The sequence below is a fragment of the Manis pentadactyla genome, chromosome 5, assembly GCF_030020395.1.
Source record: "Manis pentadactyla isolate mManPen7 chromosome 5, mManPen7.hap1, whole genome shotgun sequence".
Lineage (NCBI taxonomy): Eukaryota > Metazoa > Chordata > Mammalia > Pholidota > Manidae > Manis > Manis pentadactyla.
Window position 1 is genome coordinate 60,163,662 of NC_080023.1, and position 16,512 is coordinate 60,180,173.

Genomic DNA, 16,512 nt, shown 5'->3' on the forward strand with positions numbered 1-16,512 from the left:
TTCCAACATGCCCAGGATTATAGGAAATCAAAGAGTAGCAAATATGGTCTCAGTGTAAGAAGAAATTTCCTCTTTCTTTTCTCTGTTCTCTGCATTCCATCATATGAAACCCTGTTTTTTATTTCAAAATCTTGATTGGGTCTCAGCTCAAGATGTGGAGTCATCATCACTTCTTACTGCATGCAGGGCATTCCTCATCATCACAGTAGTCTTCTCCAGTGCCTTCCTTCCATCTTACCTTTACCAGAAACTTTCCCCCCACAGCATTTGTCATCATAATGAATTAGAAATCTACCATGCGACTATGGAATAATGAAGACAGGAAGAACAGATATGGAGAATAAGACTTCCCCACTATCATTAGGTTCAGAGCAAAAGAACAAGATTAAATTTGAGGGTCCTGAGGTTAAGATTATGGGAAAATATCTCATGAAGTTGGACTTAAAAAATAAAAAGGATTACCAAAGAAGCAAGGATACCTTAAACTGCAGAGGTATTTTAAAAAAATAAACATAACAAGATTCTGTTCTCTATAGATGGTTTAGGTGTGGTACTGTCTGGGGACAGAAGGACTAAATCAATAGACTACTAACCATTTCCCACAGGAGCCTAGGAGCTCCCAGGAGTGCAAGTCATCTGTCCCCCAGGATGTGTACATGTGTGCATAGTTTTAGGGGTTCCATTCCTATGTAGCTAAAAATGATTTCAATTTTATCCATCTGGGCTTCCAAAAATGACTTTTATTTGAATGAAGACTATACAGGTAAAAATGGGGGGAAATTGCTAGACTTACTATAAGGGTCTATATTAGTAAACATGACGTGGGTGGAGATCTTCTGATCAATTGCAGTGTTTTGGTCCTCTTGTATTCCTGTACTTGATAATGTAATCATTTCATGGGGATTAGCCTAGAGCAGTTTTAACAACCAAGAAGAAGCTGATGCTGATTATCTGTTTTTACCCTGCAGCAAAAAAGTCCCACATTTTTGTGAGTAGGAAGCAAATATTTATTTCACACCTGGGCCCTGAAAGTGGGAGAGGTGTTATAGTGAATTAAGTCCTTAAACTAAGGGACTAGGCCTGTGAGAAATTCTGAGACATTGAGCACTGGGCATAAATAGAGCCCGTCTCAGGTGTATAACCATTAAGTCTTAAAGTTTCTACTGGGGCTCAGAGCTGTTGAGGCATTTTAAAATTTTGTTTTGTTTTGTTTTCCTCATTCTCACAGATGTGTTTGCTTTCTTTCCTAGGGCTTCAAACTGATGGCAAAGTGCCAAGCTCTCCTGGAAGGCTAAATGATCCCAGAAAGTGTCTGTGTAGGATCTTTGCTTCGATCTGCATTTTATTTTTCATGAATAAAGAAATGCATGTCTAATACTCAAGAATCAACAAAATCATTTTTCAGCTATTCACAATGTTCCTCAGGAACACTAATCTCTCCCTTCCTACTTAGCACAGAAATCTACTTATTGTAACCCTCACAGGGACCAGTTCATCCCCTGCCCCTGCTATCAGAAGCTTTCTGTTTCTCAGAAGCAGCACCAGAAATATGAAATCAAGGGGCCTTTCAAAAGCCTCAGGTAGATGTAATGGGCTGCCACATCCAGGTGGGAGCTGGCTGCTGGGTTTCCAGAGTGAAAAATACCCCAAGTGCAATTCGAAGTTTCTGTCTATATCACTACTGAAAGTGATTTTTTAATGAGCTGAATGAAATGTGCTTTATAATAAAGTCACTTTCATAACTGTTTTTTTTTTGAGAAGGAGGGGAATGGGTAGGGTATTTGGAGCTGCTCTTAACATTCATTCACTCCACAGATATTAAGTAGGATCTACTGTGTCCCAGGCACTGATCTAGGAGTTTGCAATACACCCAATGACCAAAACAAAATAAAGTCCCTACCTTCATAAAGTGTACCTGTTAGTGGAGGTTAGTGAAAACATATGTCTTCCCTTTTGTTGTCTCTCTCTTTTTCACTGTCAGACTAGGGCTAGGACTTGGCCTCATAGCCCATGGCATTGAAGATATTAAATCAAAAAAGTATTTTAACATTCTGTTTGCTAAGAGTCTCTTTAAGTTACCTGCAAAGCTCCAAAAGGTCACGACTGGGTGGAGGTGAGGTCCTGCTGGCCCAGTGTTGTCTCCTGAGTGCCAGACTTCCTTAGTCTGCTTTGGCAACAGCCTACGCCCTAACGACGCATGCTTCCTTAATGTCCTGCTGGCTGCACAAATAATAGTAACCAGCAGAGTGCTGACTGTGTCAGGTACTCGTCCAAGTTCTTACGTGTAAAAACTCATTTAATCCTTGCAAATAACCTAAAGAGGCAGGTACTATTATTACCTTTCTCATTCTACAGATCAGGCCACTGAGGCACAGAGAGGCTAAGTAACTTGCCCAAGTCTGCCCAGCTTGTTTGAAACTAGGATCTATCTCCAGAAACGAGGCTCTTAACCTGTGCCCTAGTGCTTCTTTGTCATGGCAAGGCACACAAGTCCTAAAGCATCCATCCCAAACGGCAGCAGTTTCCTCTCACAATATTGAGAATGGAATGGGAATTCCTTCCGTGAACTGTTAACCCAGTGGCTAGCCCTGTGCCCTTTACACCACTTACTCCACAGCTAATGCGGTGTCCTCAGCCTTGGGAGATTCCCTCACATGTTCATTCATTTTCCCATTCTTTTCCCTCTCATTCTCTCATGTTTCTTTTCTCTGTATTTGTACATTCCTTTCAGTAAGTGTGCTCTCTTCCTTTTTATTTTTATTTTTTAAATACGCTTTACCTTTTGACCCCTTTCACCCCTTTCTCCCACACACCCCTTTTATCTTCATGCTCTGTGTGTGATGCAGACACCAAAACCAAAGCATCCTTACACGATTACATTCATGTGAGCTTTCAGGGGTGGTTTGCAGTGCTAGTCTTTTCCCCAGAAATCCTGGCATAAATGACATAAAGGATTTCATTTGGGCTTATTTTTATTTTTTCAGTTTTGTTTTGTAATGTCAGTAATATTTTAATGCTTACTAAAGAAATGAATTATTTTGATTAGAGAAAAAGTCTAATTCTCATTATAGTGCTCTCTACTGGATTGTCAGCAGTTTTTCTTCATTCCAGTGATTTCAACATGCTCAACTACATTAGCAAATTAAATCCAATAATATCTGTTTAGTACCTTTTGTGTTCAATACACTGTGTTAGGTACAGATGGCAGGGAATAATATGAATATGGTAAGACCAGATCGCTCATGGATTTATATAAGATACAAAAGGAATGATAAGGACAGATTTCAAATTTCCGGTTGTCACAGGAGCAGGACTGATAATGTGGCACATGGGTCTGAGATCACACATTGTCACAGAGACCAGGGCAGGTCATGGGAGAGGTGAGGCTGGCCAGAGCTAGAAATGGGCACAGTTTCAATAGAGATTGTGGTAGTGGGAGGTGTTTCAGGGAATGGTGAGTGATTCAGTTTGGCTGATTTTAAGACAAAAATGAAGCAGCTGTGGATACTAAGGCTTAGCCAAAGATCAGGATAAGGTGGTGGATGGGGGGCATAGCGTAGTTTAATTATAACAACAGCTAAGATTTATCACACTTCTTATATGCAAAGTGCCAGCCTTTACATCTATTATCCCTATAATTCCCACAACAGTCTAGTGAAGTCTGTGCTGTTATTCCCATTTTACAAATGAGGACACAAAGATTGCCAGATTGAGGGAGGGCAGTTTAAGGTGAGGTCATAGATTATGGTGGGTAAGAGTGTGGATTCTGCAACTGTAGGTTCAAATCCTATGTAACTCCTACTAAAGACCTTAGGAAATCTCCTGACCTCTCCATGGCTTACTTTCCTCATCTATAAAATAGAGTTGAAAGGTAATTTCCTCATGAGACTGTAATAAACACAAACGAGCTAATATATGTAAAGCTTCAACCAGTGCTAGGGAATGGTAAGCGCTGTTAGTTTGCACATAAAAAATTGCTGCTTCTGTAACTCACATACAATGACTCAGTCTAATAGGTGTTAGCTGTTATTATTAATTTAGAAGTCAAATGGATGCTGTTGAAGGTTTTGCCCTAACTGCATCCTATTACTTTCTTTCTCGACATAATAGTGACACCCGTCCTTTTTTCCACTTCATCAACTGCCTTGCAAATGGACTTCTTTCCTCTTTGGATCCTGAAACCAACCTGAATAGCCCTAAACAAAATTCTACAGTAACTCTGTCTAAATGCATATTTCAAACAGCCAAGAGATAATAATAAAACATGTCACTAAATTAGGGAAAACCATATAGAAAACATTTTATATTTCTTCAGGCACTGGGTCAGATTTGTGAAAAAAGAGGCATATATACAGGGGATTTTATAAAAATATTTCAGATAATTCATTCACTCATTCTTCTATTCATTCACTAATTCACTCAGTCCTTTATTCAGTTGGTTTATATAAAATATTTCCTGTACACAAGAATCAGCATTAAGTACAGCAAAGTATACAAAGATGAATGTAACAGGTTTTCTACTACTAATAATAAGCATACCATTATCTGGAAATGAATGTAACTGTTAATGAAATATTTGGACCACATAAAACAAGAATAAATGGTTTTGTGACAAAAGTATATATTCTTGTATCATGCAAACATGATTCTGAAGTGAAGAGATTTGTGTCTCAGAACTTGCATTAGTTATCTATTGCTAAATAACACATTGTCCTAAAATTTAGCAGCATACTACAACAAACATTTCCTATTTCACAGTTTCCAAGGATCAGGAATCCAGGAGTGGTTTAGATGGGTTTTCTGGCTTAAGGTCTTTTGTGAGGCTGTAGTCTAGCTATTAGAGAGGGCTGCAGTCATCTGAGGGCTTGACTGGGGCTGGCACAAGCCCACTCACACAGCCACGGTGGGAGGCCTCAATTCCCTGTTGGCTTTGACAGAAGGTCTCTGTTTCCATTATGTAGCCCTTTCCCCAGGGCTTATCATGACATGGCAGTTGGTTTTCCCTAGAGCTAGTTATCCAAGAGAACAAGCAAGGAGGTGCCACGGTGACTTTTGTGACCTTGTCTTCGAAGTCCATGCTGTCACTTTCACTTTCCTCTATTTATTAGAACTGAGTTACTAAGTCCAGTCCATTTGCAAGGTGAGGGGGATTCGTCTCTACCTCTCGAAAGTAGGAATATCAAGAACTTCATGTATATATTTTAAAACTGTCACAGAAGTGATATTAACATCTCATTTAAATAATTTGAGCTTTTCTGCATCTAATATAACTGTGTTTGCATGTACTTGCTGCTTTTTGTTGGTAACTTTAATCATAAGTTTTCTATTTCCTGATTTAAAAAGTAACACATGTTCATTATAGAACATTTAATAAGCATAGAGAAATGTGAATCACCCATAATTTTACAGTTGGATTTAACATGTTTTTGGTTTGTGAGTGTGTACATACAAATATTATATATAAACACATTTTGTGGATAACAAGTATTTTGGAATATTTGTATGTATATTTTTATTTAGATACATAAGGAGCACTTACTCTTATAATTAAAATTTATTTGGAAACAATTCTCATAGCTTCATAATATTCTATGGGCAAATGTTTCTTCCCTTCTTTAATCTTTTTTTTTCTATTTTTTGAACATTTAGGGTAGTTATTGCCTTTTATCACAATAAATAGCAATAAAGTATCTATACATAATGTCTTTGAACATCTTATTATTAAATATAAGATCCTATAAGTAGTATTACAGGATGAATTTACTACTAAATTGCTTTCAGGAAAAGTTCTATCATTTGTATTGCTACCAGTTTGAGTACCCTTTCACTGTAATTTGTTGAGTATTTAATGTTATCTTTTCTTAATATTTGGTATGTAATAGACCAAAAAGTATATTTCACTTTTCTTTACTCTGTTTTTTTTGACGTGCCAGTTATTTTATTGGCTCTCCATTCCGAAGTCTTTCTTAATTATTGTCTGGGTGAAAATGGATAATGAACCTTTTACATTTCCTTCTTTTTAACTTGCATGATGTCACGATCTGTCAGTAGGGGGCGCTGAAGAACCGTAGCAGGATGTTGTTCTTGATTCTACGGCCTGGCTGGCTGGGAAGCTTTTTCCCTCCCCTGCTCTCTGCCCAGAGTGATTTCTCCAGTGCTAGTTGTCTATAGGGCGCAGATTTCTCTAGCATTTGTTCCTCCAACCCTTCTCCAACTTCTTATCTGGTCTGTGGTGGCATAGCCTGGAACCCAGTGCAGGCCTGTGCATCTTCACACCAGCTCAATTCCGCGCATGCGCACAGAGGGAGGGGCCGGTGGGGCTGGCCATTGAGTGAGGCACAACCTTTGTCCCACACAGCCTCAAAAATGCTGCACACAGCCCAAGTCACACACAGGGTCGGGTGTTGCAGTAGGGGCCTGCTCCCTGTCCCAGCCTGCCCCACAGCAGCATGCCTGAATCTGCCTGTGCCCTTCCTCAGCCTCAGCTTACCTGTGCTCCCAAACTTCGCTCCCTGCAGACCTGCAGACGCAGACACTGCCTGCAGAGAAGCCCTAAGGCCCGCTGCACACTTGCCCACCTGCCCCAGCTGGTCCACACCACAGAGATTGTACCTGTTTGTCCTGTAACTGTGGCCCTGCTTGGCCAAGCCACCAGCAAAGTTCTCCTCTTTCCAGTGGGCTGCAACCTCCCTCTCTCCAGTGAATTCTGAAGCCCTCACTCCAAGCTTCTCCTTTCTGAAACTCTTTCTTCCTCAGCTTCAGGGTACCCTTCAGAGTTCTCTTTCCTCTTCATAGTTGCTCTATCATCACAGCTTAATCATTCTTTACATTAAACTTCCCTTGTTTACATTACTCTATTGTTTCTGTCTCCTGAATGGATGCAGACTAGTACAGTTATCATTAAGATATAACTTTTTTCACACATATGTTGCCATTTACATTTTTTCTGTGATTTTACTTTTCATGCTATCTGCCTGCCTGCTTCTGTTTTTTTCCTATCCATGCCATGGTATTTTTCTTACACATTTTGTAGACTTTCAATATATTAGTGATTAATCTTCTGTCATGTTTATGGCGAGTACTCAACACTATAAATTTTTTATAAGCATACTGAATTTTCACTATTACATTTGCCTTATTTTAGCAAGATGAGGCTCTTTCCTCACTGATAGGTAAAAGGATTAAGATGCAAGCCTCTGTTTTTACTCCGTAAGAGAGATTTCCCAGGACTGAAAAGGTCATAGAACACTTTCACTTTCATCCAATTTAGGTTTTGGTGACACTGAGAAGTAAAACCTTTGTCTTAAAACTGTTTCGTATTTTAATTTTAATCATTGATCTTCCAACTGGTTTTATTACATATCACCTTATCCCTTAGTAGACGTAATGTAATCAAATGATTTAATGCTTATGAGGAGTGCAAATGGAAGTAGTTTAAAGAATGGGAGAATGCAGTGTAAAACTCCATTTTAATATGGAGTTCATAAATAAAATCACAGATGATACTAGTGGTATTCTTAGTGTTTTGTTTTGTTTCAAATTAGCTTAGCAGACTTGTTAAGTACCTTGAGAGCTGCCTTGTAGAATTTGGAGAAAAAGAGCTGAGCTCCAGCTCCCCTGCCTAGCTTCAGCCACAATAGTTTTGTGTTACCTTTTGTACTCATTCAGCAACAAATGTATATTGCAGGCCACGTATTGTCCTAAAGCTGATGAAATATATAAAATTTCTATAGCGTATTTGTTTGAAAAAATAAGGAAAACCAGTTCAATTGCCTTAAGAAAAAAAGCTTAAGAATATTTTGAAAGTCATGAGTGGAATAGATAAAAAAAAATCGGGTGGACTCAGGTTGAAAAAATCTCAATCTAGGTTTCTTAACAGAGCCCGTAATCTTTTCCTTTAAAAGGATAGCTGCGATGTTACAGATAGCCGAAAGTTAGGTACCTGTTTAAAGATAGCCCTAGATTTTACGAAAATGTTAGAGTTACCAAGAAGCTGTGAAAAATGGCCATCGTCACATTCCTTGGTGGAGTGTGTGATGCCTTTTTATTTCAAGAGTTGCCAGCTTTAACTTCGAAATCCTTTCTGAAAGTCAGTTGATGGTATTTCAGTCCTCTTGACAAGTTCAAGCTAAAAGAAGGTTAAGCTGCGTGATATCTGAAGGTGCTATTTAAATTTGAGTTCATTGAATGTTTTACTATTTTTAAAAAATCAGAATACACAGTATCCAAGCTTATTTCAGTTACTGAAACTAAATTCAAGTTCCTTTCAGTCCAACTGTGAACCCTAGTCAACCTCATCACTTCAGAGACAAGCTTTTTGACATTCAGTTTTCTATAGATTCAAGTTCATGTATATTTGCATGAATGAAGGATAGAATTGATGCACTCATCAAAAAGTGTCATCCTCGTATTTTTGTGGAAATGTTCTAGGAATAGCAGCCTGTACTGCTAAACTGTTGTCTCTGTTTTTATTACCCTTTTACTCTGAAGACATTTCAGTATAACAGTCTTTTCTGTACTGAATCTGAAAATGAGGAGAAAAAGAGTATTAAAAATTGGACACACTTGTTGCTTTGAAACCATCCAAGTACCGAGCACCCAGTGTGTTTGCTCTTGACTTACTTTGTTATTGTTCTTTGAATTTCTCTTTTCTCTTCTTCATTTAATCTTTGAAGGATGGATTCCAGGAGAGAGAAATGAAAGTTAATGTACTGAGCCACCTGAAAAGGAAAGAGCATTTATGTGAGAAGTGGTGAGTCAGGAGGAATCAAAGCCAGATTCAGGTGACCGTGTCCATACATTACTATTAATTTCTTCTGCATCTTTATCCATGAGGAAAATGCGAGCGTTCTGTTTGGAAGGTCCCTGTAGGAGCCTATGCAGTAGCGGAACATCTGTCTTCTTTAGTCGTCTCTGCTCTGCAAATGAAAACAAGAATCAATTACAGTCAGGAGTCAATCCTAGAGAAAAAGAAGGAAGAGAATTTGTCCATTCATTTTCCTTCTCTCACTAGCTTGGAAAGAAGACCTAAAGAGAACATGTGACAGGAGGCACTTACTCAAAAAAGTACACTGAAATTACAACCTTTATATGAAACTATAAATGACGTCTTTTGCTAGCTATGGCTCAAGGTTTGACTTTTTATCTCAGAGAATCCAGCATTGCCTTTGGTTTGGATGGTCAGACAAACCTCCAGTCTCACTTATGCTTTTTATCACACACCTAAAAAATTCTTTATAATTTTCATTTATTCAACATTTATTATTTCCTAGTTCAGTTCATGTAATTCCATTTTCCCAGTTGCTCAGGTCCAAAATTTTGTAATTACCCTCAATTCTCCCTTTCTTGCTCACCCCACATCTAATCCTTGGCTCTTTAAAAATATATTCAGAGTGTTTTTCACATCAGGGGTCAGTATTTTTATTAGTTCATTCTGTGGGCTTCATCTATTCAGCCATAATAATGAGTGAGAAAGAAAGTAACCCCGAGTTCGGTCTATTTCCAGAACTTCAAATTCCCAAAAGTCGTAATATAAATACTCCCACCACAAAAGCATTTCTAGCTTTCTGTTAAAGTGGTTTCACATCTGCAATTTAATTTTTACCAGATGAAGCATGAGCAGAACACAGTGCCCTTCTATTTGTCTTCTTTCCTCCCTCCTTCCTTCCTCAATTATTTCTCAAGTTCCTACTATGTGCTGTTCTTTGTGCTAGTAACCGTAGAACAGAACAGAATAAAATCACTTCCCCATGGACCTTACTTTCTAGTGGGGGAGACAGGTGATATGGAAGATAAAATAATAAAACACGTCCTATGTTTGTAATAAGGAGTCAAGAGAAAAATAAAGTGAGGAAGCGGGTGGGAAGTGTGTGTATATGTAAATATGTACGCACAGGGGAGACATCTGCCATCATTTCTAGGGTGGCTGAGGAAGGCCTCGATGAAGACCCAACACCCGAGCAAAGACCTCATGGGGAGGAGAGGCAGAACCGTGACGCTCTCCGGGGGGAGCGAGTTCCAGACAGCAAGTCGGTAATAAAGTGCCCCTGAGGTCGGCGCACGCCTACTGCCGTCAAAGAGCAGCGACAGACCAGGGTGGCTGCATGCAGAGGAATGAGGGGAGGGTTAATAAAAGATGAGGAGAGGAAGGAATGGGACCGGTGTAAAGATTCTGGCTTTACTGTGAGAAGTGAAACCTTCGGAGAGTTTGAGAAGAGGTGTGACACGGTCTGACTTAGATTGCTGAGGTGGAAATAGACTGAAGGGGTAAGGGTGGACCAGTTAATCCTTTCTACATTATCATCTATCTATGAAATCAATTCTCCTGGGCTCTTAAAAGTTCCAGGAGTCAGAACTGGTCTCCTTCTCTGGGCTGGATTTCCATCAGGAAAAAATGTCAAGAAAGGGTCTAGAAAGCTTCCCTGAAATTAAAGTGACATTATCCATTCCTGTTTTCAAAGAGTTCATTGCTTTAATTCCTCTACCACTTCTGAAGCAAGGGGAACCCTAATGACTTAATTGCTCTTAACCTGCCAGAATCTTCTTTTGACCCCTTCATCTTACATTAACTTGGTTTTGCATCCTCAGCTTATTCCATTCTTGATATTGCAGAGCAAGGGTCTTGCTTCATGACTTTGTTTCATGGCCACCTGGGATAATTATTAGAAATATATATTCCCAGACTGTCCCTAGATCTGGAAGAGCTTAGGAATCTGCATTTTTAAATGAACCCACCAGGTAATTCTGAAGTGCACTAAAATTTGAGAAACACTGTTATAGACCACGGGCTTAGTAGATACAAGGTGTTAACACGCCTGTTTTTCTTTTACAGATTCCTACCCCAACAGGGGCTATATGCTCCACTCTGTCCTCTGTTCCTGGCCCCTAAAAGGTTGTAGTTATGTTTATCTTAAGTTATGGATTTTATCAAAAGAGATTTGACACAAAATATAAAAGAATACATGATTTTCACAGATCATATTTGAAAGAACTACATTTTTACAGTGAAAATAGACTTAAAAATACAAATTTTAAAAATATCTTTGTAAATATAAAATAATATGTGATGTTATTTTAAAATATGATATAAAAATAACACATGCTGTCAGGGAGAGGAAATGGGGTGATATAGGTCAGAGTACAAACTTACAGTTATAGAGCAAGTTCTGAGGATCTAACATACAGCACAGTGTCTGTAGTTAAAATTATGGTATTGTACACTTGAAAGTTGCTGACAGCAGATCTTAAGCATTCTTACAAGAAAAAAGTTAACTATATGAGATGATGGATCTGTTAATTATCTTGATCTTAGTAATCATTCCACAGTGTATATGTGTATCAAATCATCACATTGTACATTTTAAATACATACAATTTTATTTTTCAGTTATTCCCAATCATTCCTCAATAAAGCTTAGAAAAAAACACAATTATGATTGAAAGTATGGAGATAGGTATAAGACAAAAAGTAAAAATGACCTAGAATCCTAGAACTCTGAGATAATCAGCATTCCTCTTTGGGTGGCCACCGCTACATACATCTCTTTATGCACACACACACAGATGCGCAGTACGTAATGGTGGTCATATCATACTCGCTAAATATCATGATTAAGTGTCTTTTTTATTTGTTTGTTTTTATGTTGCTTCTGCGTTCCTTGTCCTTCTCATCCTCTTTTCTGCGTCTTCTCAACCCCTCAAAACCAGGTAATTGGTGTTAATGGCTTGATATTTATCATTCCCTACCTTTCTTCCTGATAATATGCTTAGATAGATAGATAGATAGATAGATAGATAGATAGATAGATAGATAGATAGATAGATCACATGTTTAAGTAGGGATTTACAAAAATGGGATCACATTATATACACTTTTAGGCATCTTGCATTTTTCACATAATGTATTATGGAATTTCCTACATTCGATTCATTCCATTGAATGGCTGCATAATCATCTCTCATGCAGCCAACCATTCCCTTGTGATGGATAACTTTGTCTTCAGCTTTTTGTCATTATAAAAGCCCTGCACATAAATCCATAGGTACTAACTAGTCTTTCTGTTTTATGTGAAATAGATTCTCACCAGTTGGGAGTGCTGGGCTAAAGGACATATATTTTGTAAATGTTAATAAATATTGCTAGAATGAGTTCCGAAAAAGCAAAGACAGTGTAAGATGTATGTATTGCATTGTAGATGGAACCTACATGTCCTTGACTACTGAATTTCCTTGAATACTTGAGTTTAGGACTTTCCCTAAAAATATTTACTGGCTATTTTAATTTGTTATTTTTCAAATTGCTTTATCATACTTCCTTCTGTTTTTATTGGATTGATTGTTTTTTTATCATTTTTTACCTGATATACCTCATAACCTGCTCTATTTTTTATATTTTTGTAGAGTCCAATGTTTGTTTTATTTTCTACTTTTCATTTTTTTAACAACTAGAACATGAATGTGTATGTGTGTGTGTGTGTGTATGTATATATACACACACACACACACACACACATACACATATACTCTTAGAATTTTCAAACATTGATATAGATATTTCTTGTATTTAAGCTTTCAATTTATAAGAACTTTAACTTTCCATATATCTGAAGATCCAGCTTTGAGTTTCTTACAGTTGTTCTGGTATCCAAATGTATTTCATTTTATTCAATTTCCACCTCAAACATTCTGACACTTAAATTACAACCTTAGTTCCACAATTTAACATTTATTTTTTCAGTTTGAAGGTCTTCAAAAATTTCATTTCAATATCATCTGAGGTTTCCTCTAGCCTCTCACTGCTGCTCCCAGCACCCCTCCTGTGGCCTCTTCCCAATGCTCTGCTGTTAACCGTTTTCCCCCCACCACCAAGTTCCGCATGGTTCTCTCTATTGAGGAAGAGGTAACACTCCTTTAATGTGTCAGACACTGGGCTAAGAAAGAGATAACAAGACCAGAGAGAAATGGCATGCAGCGCTGACTCCAGTGGGAGCTAGAGTGAGAAGGGAAAGCCAAAGAGAAACAAGTACAGAGGCCCATGTGTTAAATCCCCAACAATTCTGGGGACCCCAATGGATCAGAACCCCAGGGCTCTGCTGTCATTCAGATCATTTGATGTCTGGCCAACAAGCAAACATTTTTATATCATAAGCTCTTCTAGGAAATCTTATTCTTAGGTTGTGTCCCTCTGAAATTGTGAAATTTGAATAATTTTCTAAAATACTCTTGCTCTTTCACCTTCCTTCCCTCCCTTTTTTCCAAGGAATAAGGTAAACTGATCTCCTGCTTTCCCTATAGGAAAAAACCGTAACACCATGGAGTCACGTAAAGAGAGCCATCAAGCTTTCTTACCTCCCGTTGCGAAAACAATGTAAAGTGCAAAATCCTGGGCACTATTTTCAATCTGTCAGTGAAACAAAATGAGCAGACATGAATTTTTTCTGTCATATAATGTTTTCTAAGCCAACTAGACCCAAATTATGTATCTCTTTCCTCACTTTCAGATATAAAACCTTCTCTGTTCCCTGGGAATAATGTATTTCTCAGGGCTTAATTATTAAATTTCTTTATATACAGGAGAGAATTCTTTAGAACTGAACATTTAATTTAGATTTACATGTTCATAGGTCCTTTTTCAGAAGAGTAAGTTTATGTGTCTATAGCTAAATTATGTACAGATATATATAGCTCAGTTAGTGATAAAGAATACCTTAAATTTTTGGAGAAGTTGCTTTATTACTTCTTCAGTTCTCATGTTACTGTTTATTCTGACCTTAGTTTCTGATCCAAAGGCTGGAGTAAAAATTGATGTCTAGAAAGAAAAATATATATATACTGTTATATAAGGGCTTAAGATTACACCAAACTAACAAGAGTCGATATCTTGAATGGGGCCTTATTATGGGCAAAAAAATCCAAGATCATCAGTTTAAAAAGATTGTTTTCTTGTTGTTGAATATTATGTATCCCTTTAGGCAGCTTTATGTTGGTTCTTGAGTAACTCAGGTCGAACATCATTTGAGGATCTTCAAAACATTTTCACTAGATAAGCATGGTGTTTCTTCAGTATAGCTTAAGATTTCAAATTAAATCACTTGTCTGTGTTTAGTTTTAGTTAAAGTGAGTGAGATTTTTCAAACTCATATACGATGCCTTCCTCCTGGTTGATTTAAGTGTGAGCCATATGAAATCACTCTTTCCTGGTTGGTCAGAAATAGTCAAGTGTTGGCAGTTCATATGGTTCAGCCTATATCTCAGCTGAGGGTGGTAGTACAAGGGCTACCGACGGCCAAGCAGAGCAGTGGTCCCAGAGCTGCTCTCATCAATGGTCTGCCTTCCAGATGGTACTTAGTGAAGGGTTCCCAGGGTCAGATAAGTCTGAGACATCTCTTTTGGGGATTATAATCCAATTTAGTAATTAGTAATTTAAAAAATCATCATAAACATACAACCATGGCTTCTTCACTCATAATTTGATTATTACCCCTATTTTAAAATAAATGAAATCCATTTTAAATATACCTATTAATAGCTAATGCAACATACTTTGGGAAATTCTGGCCCATAATTTGTTCAGCTAGGATTTCACTAACTTGTACATGTTTCCCATTATATTTATACAGGAACTAAGATGTGTGTGTGTGTAGGTATGGGCTGATCTATTAAGGCAAGTCAATATGTAAGTAAATTAGTGGTTATTAGGCAGAATATATAATTCCTGAAAGTAATGAGATTATTGCTACAAATGACAGAATTCCCAAATAATTATTGATTTGACATCATTCAAACTATGTGCCAAGATATATTCTGAGCCCTTTAAAAATACTAATTTAATCCTTAAAGCAATCATAAGTAGATAAAAATTTTAAATCCTATGATGCAAATGATATATGTTCAAATTTTTTAAAAATAGTGAGTACAGACTAACAATGTAGGTAATTAATGGTATATGTATAACTTATGACACTGATATTAGAGAAAATATGACACCATGTGCCAGAGCATAACAAAGGGAGAAAGTTTTTCTCACTCATTACATACTAGAATGTAAGAAGATGGCATGAAATGTATATTTATAAAATAAAAAAGGACATTAAGTCAAGGTATATTTCCATATATCTCTTTCATAATTGCTATCTCCAAGTGTTCCAAGACTAGAAAGAGTGTGGGTTCAGCAGACATGGAGATGCACAGGTTTTGGGGTAGCTTAGTGGAATGTTAGATAGATGAGCCCTATATGGGGAGATCAGTAAACAAACATCCAAGTGCAGGTATGCAAAGTATTTGTGTGAGTAAACATCTAGATATGAAAATAATTTTTCAGAGAGAGCTTGTGGAAGATGTCTGTAATAAGCTTTTGTTAAATAAGAAAGTAAATGTATGTGGACATTGTAAGGCATCAATAAGTCATTCTGTGACACTTAAGAGCAGTGCTAGTCCTGTGGAGCCCTGTAGATCCCCATGCTCATCCTGCACTCAAGGTGAGGGTATGTTAGGTATGTGGTTTGATACCATTTATATGAAGAATCCTCATGGAGTTTGGCAACAGCACTAGATTAGGATTCAGGAGATCTAGTGTCTACTAGCTCCAACGTTGCCAACTCACTCAACACTGAGGCCGTTTAAGGCCTCACGATTTCACTTAAAAATAAGAAATTTGAATGGGATGATCTCCAAGAGCCCTTCTGAGTGCCAAAATGCAATGAATGTGGAATCCTGTTTTTTAGAGTTTTATTTTGAAACCACATTCTTTATACCAGTTTTATTGGCCAAAATACATAATGGAACCCTGTTATAAAATCATTTATTATATCATGGGTAGAAATATACCACAAGTCAAGTCATAGTCATAGCTTACTTACAAGTATTACAATCTAAGTAATTACAATCTCTAGTACAGGTGTCAGCCATGATCTAACAATACTGACACTTGGAAACAAGAGGTTTCATGATATTAAAACATATTTTACAGCTGTATCAAGTTAAACTCTTAGATGCTCATCTTTGCATACCCACTGGTAGAGTGCTTTCGATTTGGGGGTTTTGCTTTGTTTCGTGCTAGTTATTAAATTGCAGTGAATATTATTTGTATGAAATATCCATAGTTCCAGTTTGATCTCTTTCAGTCAACAATTAAGCTAATATAAATTGAGTCCTTCCTCTGTGCCAGACACTGTGCTAAATGTTTAACTAACCTCATTCCCTTTAATCCCATCAACAACCTCCTAAACTAGGAAGGATGAAGGAACTAAGGCTAGGAGACTAACTTCTTATCTGCTCAGCAAGAGTTTGAAATCATGTTGTCAAGCTGCAGCACCTGTGCATTTAACCCCTAGACTGTGCTGCCAACCTGATGCCAGTCACTCTCCGCAGAGGGCATCCCATCTGGGAACAGCTCATTTGGAACAATGTGACTTTCACAACCTTCCTTAGCACAAATCACCCCACAAGATGACATACACCATAATTCTGGGGAGAAGAAGAAACCAGGACAATTACTAGTTGCACATCGGTAAG

General features: G+C 37.7%; 2 protein-coding genes across 11 annotated transcripts in view; one reads left to right on the forward strand and one right to left on the reverse strand.

Moving 5' to 3' along the window:
• LOC118933328 (alpha-fetoprotein-like) overlaps positions 1 to 1,377 on the forward strand; it is a 47,763-nt gene extending 46,386 nt beyond the window's left edge. For all 3 annotated transcript variants that reach the window (XM_036927495.2, XM_036927496.2, XM_036927494.2), the window contains one exon: positions 1,251 to 1,377. In XM_036927495.2, coding sequence (XP_036783390.2) covers positions 1,251 to 1,263 — 13 coding nt within the window. In that variant the 3' untranslated portion in view covers positions 1,264 to 1,377. The remainder of the gene's footprint in view (positions 1 to 1,250) is intronic.
• A 2,898-nt stretch (positions 1,378 to 4,275) lies between these two features.
• RASSF6 (Ras association domain family member 6) overlaps positions 4,276 to 16,512 on the reverse strand; it is a 51,465-nt gene continuing 39,228 nt past the window's right edge. For all 8 annotated transcript variants that reach the window (XM_057502306.1, XM_057502308.1, XM_036927540.2 and 5 more), the window contains 5 exons: positions 13,706 to 13,807; positions 13,348 to 13,399; positions 8,800 to 8,918; positions 8,623 to 8,720; positions 4,276 to 8,524 (listed from right to left, as the gene is read on the reverse strand). In XM_057502306.1, coding sequence (XP_057358289.1) covers positions 8,449 to 8,524; positions 8,623 to 8,720; positions 8,800 to 8,918; positions 13,348 to 13,399; positions 13,706 to 13,807 — 447 coding nt within the window. In that variant the 3' untranslated portion in view covers positions 4,276 to 8,448. The remainder of the gene's footprint in view (positions 8,525 to 8,622; positions 8,721 to 8,799; positions 8,919 to 13,347; positions 13,400 to 13,705; positions 13,808 to 16,512) is intronic.